Below are 7,877 nucleotides of genomic sequence, written 5' to 3'. Positions count from 1 at the left end.
GGGGCACGAACCCGTGTCCCCTGCATCGGCAGGCGGACTCTCAACCACTGCGCCACGAGGGAAGCCCAGGATATTTGTTATTGAAGTACCTGAATGGCCTTAAAATAGTCTTTCAGAATAGTCTTTCAGAACACGAAGGATGGCATTATAGACACATATTTCAACTAAAATTAAATTATATGTGTTAATAAAAAGAGTATTATTCTTATTAGGGTATTATCTTAAATACTTTTCTAATTTCTAATATATTTCTTGTCAACATACAAATAATTGGAAAGAGTATACCTAATAGAAAGTGGGAGCTTTTCTTCCAGACCACAGTAATATCAAATAGTTGCTCACAGTTTTCCTTTGCTTCTAAAATGCAAAACTTCTTTAAAGATATAGTCTACTATATAAATCTTAAAACAGAAGTTTTTAATATATTTTTCACCTTGGTACTTTCACTATTTATAATACATTTTTTCAAGTCAGTATGCTCTTTTGGTTAGATCCTGCTCATAAAAATATTTTCTTTAGAACAAAAAATATTTTCAACAAAAAAGGAATTTTTTTAGTATATACCTTACTATTATTGGGTTAGTCATCTTAGGGTTTGCTCTTGGCTGATTGGTTACATAATCTTGGTTATATAAGCAAACTTTTTTAATGTTCCAATTTTTCTATGAGATAAAATGAAGAAATTGAAAGCTTACAGTCTTTAGAAGTCTTTGAAAATATTGATAACAGGAATCAGATTTTCAGTCAAAATTATTGATATGTTGGTTTGATTACGGGAATATAAAATTAATTTTTCCTAATAGCTTCTGCCTCTCTAATATACATGAATGAGTGTGTTATCTTTGATTAAGTCTTTGATTAAATGATAGAAATATAATCTTTTTCAGATCACTTCAGTATTCTTTTAAATATTGGTATTTTTAAAATTTGTTATCTCAAACTTAGAAGTGCATTTACTGAAAATTTTTTGTTTTTTTAACCAGGACTAATAATGAAAAGTTCAGCATCCAATGGACAATTCTCTTAACTAGCCTCTCCTCTTCCATTTCTCCTCCCTTCCCCTCTGTTGCAGTGAAGACTGTTAAATTAAATCAGGTCTATGCATCATTATGCTTCATGCTTGGTTTTATTTGAGTGGAATTATTGATTTCACGTATAGCAAGCACTTCATTTATATGGGTTAGCTTAAAAAAATCAGTAGTAAAACAAAAGCCAAAAAACCCCAGTAAAACAATATGATATACACACATATAAATGACCTTTAGGCTTAAAAATTTTTCTAAAAACCAGTTAGTTTTTGTTTGTTTCAGGTATTTTTTCATTAGTTCCTAATATTAACATTAGGAAACAAGCAAGAATAGTTTTTTTTGTTTTTTTTTTAAAATTTATTTATTTATGGCTGTGTTGGGTCTTCGTTTCTGTGCAAGAGCTTTCTCTAGTTGTGGCAAGCGGGGGCCACTCTTCATCGCAGTGCGCGGGCCTCACTATCGCAGCCTCTCTTGTTGCGGACCACAGGCTTCAGACGCGCAGGCTCAGTGATTGTGGCTCACGGGCCCAGTTGCTCCGCAGCATGTGGGATCTCCCCAGACCAGGGCCTGAACCCGTTTCCCCTGCATTGGCAGGCAGATTCTCAACCACTGCGCCACCAGGGAAGCCCCACAAGAATAGTTTTGATCTGACTCCTAGAATGTACTTAAAACATGGTGGGCTCAAGGTGGCAAATAAAAGTAGACCTTTTCTTATATAGGGAAGTACTAGGAATAATGGGTGATTGCCAGTGTCAAAAGCCAGAACAAACACATGTGTCCCATAGAATGTGGTGGTCTAGAACCATTGGAATCATAGTTCTTCCAGGAGTTGATAAAATATTTTATCAACAGCCGATTTACCCATTGGGGCAGGGACAAGATCTGAGATATATAGATTTGTCTAAATATCTTTTAGACAAATCTATATATCTTAGATTACCTTTTTGTGGAACACCTCAGTTGAATATGTAGAACTTACTTCCATTTATTTTACTAATCTTTGTTAGGCTGGAACTTTTAGTTTTTCTCCTTTTATGTAAATGAATAAAACCAATTCCCATATTTCCAAGGAAACAGAAAACATATAATCCAAGCTAGTCTTCCCACCATGTTTGTTGGCAGCCTTACATCTGTCAGAGGGTAAATAGTTGTCTCTTATTTTTCTTTGTACTTTTTATTCATGTAAAATTCCTTAAGGTCCATAACAGAGGTTAAATTCTCTTTAAATATTTTTGTTTTAAAAGAAGTATTATGGTTTAATAGAAAATATGTAGAACTTAAAGTAAGAAGGATTGGTTTTCCTCCTTGATAAGTTTATCAACATAAGCTTGGGCAAATTGTTTTAACCTGATTCACTTCTTGGTGGTGAATTTGGAATGAATGACAGTTCCTTCAGCATTTACTTCATGGGCTTTGCAGTTATTAAATAGTATGATTGTAAAAGTATTTGGTAAACTGTGGACTATTCAGTATTGATGATAGTATTATAAACTTTACATGCAGCCTTTATAAACTCATGAATATGGAAAAGAGCAAGACAAATTTCATTTAATAAGAAACTTTCCTTTTAGTTAGTGGGGTGTTATAGAGTGGTGTTGACTATGTGTAATATAAATAGTTATAACAATTTAATTATCCCTGTTACTGAACATAAACTAGTTTTTGCATACTATTATTATTATTTTATTTATTTATTTATTTATTTTGCGGTACGCGGGCCTCTCACTGCTGTGGCCTCGGCATGTGGGATCCTCCCGGACCGGGGCACGAACCCGTGTCCCCTGCATCGGCAGGCGGACTCTCAACCACTGCGCCACCAGGGAAGCCCATACTATTATTTTTAAAAAGAAGTAAATTCAATGATCTTACATTCTTTTGTGGAAAAATACCTTAAGCCCATATTAAATAATATTTTTTCTAAAATATTTATTTTAATATTTTAAAATAAAACTTTAGTATTTTAAAAATTAACATTAACCAAAGCAGGAAGCTTTCCAGGAATTAGCAAAGATAGATTCATATTCACTTTTTGTCAAAGATATGATGAATACTTTTTTTTCATAGGCAGCCACCTTGCTAGCCCATCTGCCCTGTTAGTATTGTAGTGTTAAAGGTTAGCATAAATTACTGTTAATCACACCTTCCTAGTTCTTAATTTAGTTAATAACCTTTGGAATTACAGAAAAACAGAATGTATGTTTGTGTTTGTTCTATATATAGAATAATAATCTACTTAGTATTGAAAATAGACCAGTATAAATGACTGTGAATTTACCACCTTTCAGTTTACATTTATATTGCTTCACTCTTAGAGAAAAATGCTAGACACTGTAGACCCCTTGAATGAGTCACTTTGGGGATTCTTTTTAAGAGAGGTATAAGCACTTAGAATGATTTTCTTTATTACGGTGGCAGCTTTTTTTTCTAAATATCTGCAAGACTTGAGTGATCCAAGTATGTTCTTGTTGTGACAAATTAAATAAAATTTAGTTCTTTCTACTTTAGCTTGGGCTCTAAGTGATTTCTGTAGATGAAACTTCAGTCAGTTTATAATATTTATGTGTTCACCCATTTCATTTTTTAGGAGATTTTATGAAGATGGAGCAATTGTCTTGGGTGAGGAAGCAAATATGCTTGCTGGCATGCTGCTTGGACTCAATGCTATTGATTTCAGGTATTTCATCTAACTATATGCATTATGACTTAAAATTATTCTACCTCATAATAGTTTCTACTTATGATTCTTTTCTTTCAGTTTTCTAAGTAAAGCACACAGTTGGATATTGATTTGATTTATGTTGTTCCCTTTCGAATGAGATCAGTTTTCTAAATAGGTTTGCTTTCAAAAAAGAGGCTGTCTCAAACTTAGGGAATTAACTGACCACCTTGCTCTCTAGTTTGGGTAAAAAGAAAGCTTGGACCACATCCTGCCAAGCAGAGAAGTCATGCACTCTGGTAGCACTGAAGGAAGGTTTTGGATCTCATCTCTTAGTGTTTTTCAACTACTGCTTTAAAATGAAAAAGAAATACACTAAAAGAAGATTCAAATCCAGAAAGATTTTCATTGTCTCATAAAGAGGATATTGACAGGCTATCTTAGGTATGTTATGTTTCTTGTTTTGTATCTAGAATATTAAAAATTTTGTTAATATTTGCTTTTATTATCAACAAGATGAATTGATTTCAGAATAAGATTACAAGTACGAAAAATGGACATTGTAAGTTCTTTTTAGGTTGATGGCAGCATCCTTTTGCATTTCTTTAATTGATCTAAGATTTTACATTGTACTAAAAGTAAAAGGTTTGTCTAGAATAAGAACTGAGATATGAGAATGAAGGATTATATTTTTATTGAAATATATCACTTAAAAATCCAAGAATGTTAACAAATAAGTTTAAAACTTAAATGAAAATCTAGTTTTCATTTTTAGTTCATTTTTTGAACTAAAAAATAATGCTACCCAGTTTCACTGAGGTTAACTTTTTCTAGTAAATCACTTCTTTTTCAAAATACTTTTCACTTTGTAACTTTCCTCTATTTAAAATTTGATAAGTGGGATTGGGTTAATTAGCTTAATTCTTTATGATGAACGTGATGGATGCAGTTATGAAGGTTGTCTTTGTGATCCCTCTAAGGGTGTTAACTTTTTACATGGCATGTTGCTGGCTCTGTCCAAATACTTTACAACTTAATTTATTTTTTGGTTGGAAAAAAAAAAACTGGGATAAGAATCTAAACTCTTGGCTTATTGTAACCCACTGATACTGTATAGAGAGAAAGTGTCTTAAAGATGCATTAGTAATGTTTCTATAAATGAAGGAAAGCCCATGTAAAATGTTGCCACTTTGATTCTTTCCTTATTCAATTCTGGAAAAATACATACTGCACCCTTGATATTAACGTATTAGAACAAGTATTTCAACAGGAAAATTTCCCAAAGAAACCAAAAGGTAGTGGTTCATATATGAATTTTTTTCTTTTTTAATTAATTAATTTTATTTATTTATTTTTGGCTGCATTGGGTCTTTGTTGCTACTTGCGGGCTTTCTCGAGTTGCGGCTAGCAGGGACTATTCTTCCTTGCGGTGCGCAGGCTTCTCATTGCAGTGGCTTCTCTTGTTGCAGAGCACGGGCTCTAGGCGTGCGGACTTCAGTAGTTGTAGCACGTGGGCTCGGTAGTTGTGGCTTGCGGGCTCCAGAGCGCAGGCTAAGCAGCTGTGGCGCACGGGCCCAGCTGCTCCGTGGCATGTGGAATCTTCCCGGACCAGGGCTCAAACCCACGTCCCCTGAATTGGCAGGCGGGCTCTCAACCACTGTGCCACCAGGGAAGCCCCATGAATTTTTTTCTAATTAGACCTTTTTAGGAGATATTAAGTGTCACCTGAGAATTTGTAAGTGTGAACAACAAGGCTTCATTTGAAAATTCTCTAGTGATGTCTTAAGAATTTAATAAAGACCAAGATAGTATGAAATAAATAATGTTTGAACAAATTTCTCAGTAAGTTTTACTTTTGCATAATATATTTATGTAACAGTGTTATTAACTCATACAAGACTTTGTTATTGATATGGAAGGTAGAATATCTTTATGAGGTGTTTATTACAAGTGACATTTAAATTACAAATAAAAAATTCACCTGCAATTTGATGAAACAAATGTCTCTAACAAGAGATTGTTTATAACACTTTGATTTAAATTTTTATGTATTAATATATTTACTGTCTATTGTCTTAGTTTCTGCCTGAAGGGAGAAGGATTAGATGGCAACTTTCCTGCTGTAATAGACTATACACCATATTTGAAGTTTACCCAAAGGTATTTGACATTTTGAAATATGTTATTGAAATCTTAATTTATAATTGAATGTCTTGTTGTGCAATATATTCATCTGATTAAAACTACTTTTTATAAAACATTTATTTCAGTATCAGAGATCATTCAAAAATATAAACTCCAGTTGTGTTTTTAGTATATACGTAAATATATAGTTTTTACATAATTGTAATCCCAGTGTAAATATAGTTTTTAAAAAATAGCATGTATTTCTACTGCTGTAGTCCATATAATAACTTTAATAGCTCTATAATAGTCCATTGAGTTTACAAAACTATAATTCATTATTTAGATTGTTTTTCATTTATCTCCCTTATAATGAAAAGAATAGTGAACATTTTTGTGCAAATAAATTTTCCTTTTGTTTCTGTTGTGAATTTATAGAGTTATTCAGGTAAGTACAGTGAAAAATTTTGTGGCTCTTAAAGTCTGTTCTTAGAGTTGTATCAATTTATCCTACTACCAGTATTTTGTGAGAGTTATGGATTTTCCATGAACTCATCAGCATTGAAAATTAATCAGATGAAATCTAAAGATATTCTGAAGATCTTCTTGCATAATTGACTTCCTGAATAGAATAATTGACTTCCTGAATAGAATAATTGACTTCCTGAATAGAATAATGATCTTTATATACTTCTTTTTTTTCACATCTTTATTGAAATATAAATGCTTTACAGTGTTGTGTTAGTTTCTGCTGTACAACAAAGTGAATCAGCTATATGTATACATATATCCCCATATCCCCTCCCTCTTGCACCTCCCTCCCACCCTCCCTGCTGCAGAGAACATTGTGGTAGATGACTCTTTTTGAATTATGGTTTTCTCAGGCTGTATGCCCAGTAGTGGGGTTGCTGGGTCATATGATAGTTCTATCTTTAGTTTTTTTAAGGAACCTCCATACTGTTCTCCATAGTGGCTGTGTCAGTTTGCATTCCCACCAACAGTGCAGGAGGGTTCCCTTTTCTCCACACCCTCTCCAGCACTTATTTTTTCTAGATTTTTTGATGATGGCCTTTCTGACCAGTGTGAGCTGATACCTCATTGTGGTTTTGATTTGCATTTCTCTAATGATTAGTGATGCTGAGCATCTTTTCTTGTATTTGTTGGCCATCTGTATATCTTCTTTGGAGAAATGTCTATTTAGGTCTTCTGCCCTTTTTTTTTTTTTTTGTGGTACGCAGGCCTCTCACTGCTGTGGCCTCTCCCGTTGCGGAGCACAGGCTCCGGAAGCACAGGCTCAGTGGCCATGGCTCACGGGCCCAGCCGCTCCGTGGCACGTGGGATCCTCATGGACCGGGGCACGAACCCGCATCCCCTGCATCGGCAGGCGGACTCTCAACCACTGCGCCAGCAGGGAAGCCCCACCCATTTTTGAATTGGGTCATTTGGTTTTGTGATATTGAGCTGCATGAGCTGCTTGTATATTTTGGAGATTAATCCTTTGTCCATTGTTTCATTTGCAAATATCTTCTCTCATTCTGAGGGTTGTCTTTTCATCTTGTTTATGGTTTCCTTTGCTGTGCAAAAGCTTTGAAGTTTTATTAGGTCCAATTTGTTTATTTTTGTTTTTATTTCCCTTACTCTAGGAGTTTGGTCAGAAAGGATCTTGCTGTGATTTATGTCATATAGTGTTTTGCCTGTATTTTCCTCTAAGAGTTTTATAGTGTCTGGCCTTATTTAATCCATTTTGAGTTTATTTTTGTGTATGGTGTTAGGGTGTGTTCTCATTTCATTCTTTTACATGTATCTGTCCATTTCTCCCAGCACCACTTATTGAAGAGGCTGTCATTTCTCCATTGTATATTCTTGCCTCCTTTATCAAATATAAGGTGACCATATGTGCGTGGGTTTATCTCTCGGCTTTCTATCCCATTCCATTGATCTGTATTTCTGTTTTTGTGCCATTACCATACTGTCCTGATTACTGTAGCTTTGTAGTATATATAGTCTGAAGTCAGGGAGCCTGATTCCTCCAGCTCTGTTTTTTTTTCTCAAGATTGCTTTGGCTATTC

General features: G+C 34.3%; 1 protein-coding gene across 2 annotated transcripts in view; it reads left to right on the top strand.

Moving 5' to 3' along the window:
• RUNDC3B (RUN domain containing 3B) overlaps positions 1 to 7,877 on the top strand; it is a 160,811-nt gene that overhangs the window by 90,119 nt on the left and 62,815 nt on the right. For both annotated transcript variants that reach the window (XM_055085053.1, XM_024129865.3), the window contains exons 6-7: positions 3,613 to 3,702; positions 5,764 to 5,844. In XM_055085053.1, the coding sequence (XP_054941028.1) occupies positions 3,613 to 3,702; positions 5,764 to 5,844 (171 nt within the window). The remainder of the gene's footprint in view (positions 1 to 3,612; positions 3,703 to 5,763; positions 5,845 to 7,877) is intronic.

Source organism: Physeter macrocephalus, chromosome 5 (assembly GCF_002837175.3).
Source record: "Physeter macrocephalus isolate SW-GA chromosome 5, ASM283717v5, whole genome shotgun sequence".
NCBI classification, from domain to species: Eukaryota; Metazoa; Chordata; class Mammalia; order Artiodactyla; family Physeteridae; genus Physeter; species Physeter macrocephalus.
This window is presented reverse-complemented; position numbering and strand designations above follow the sequence as displayed.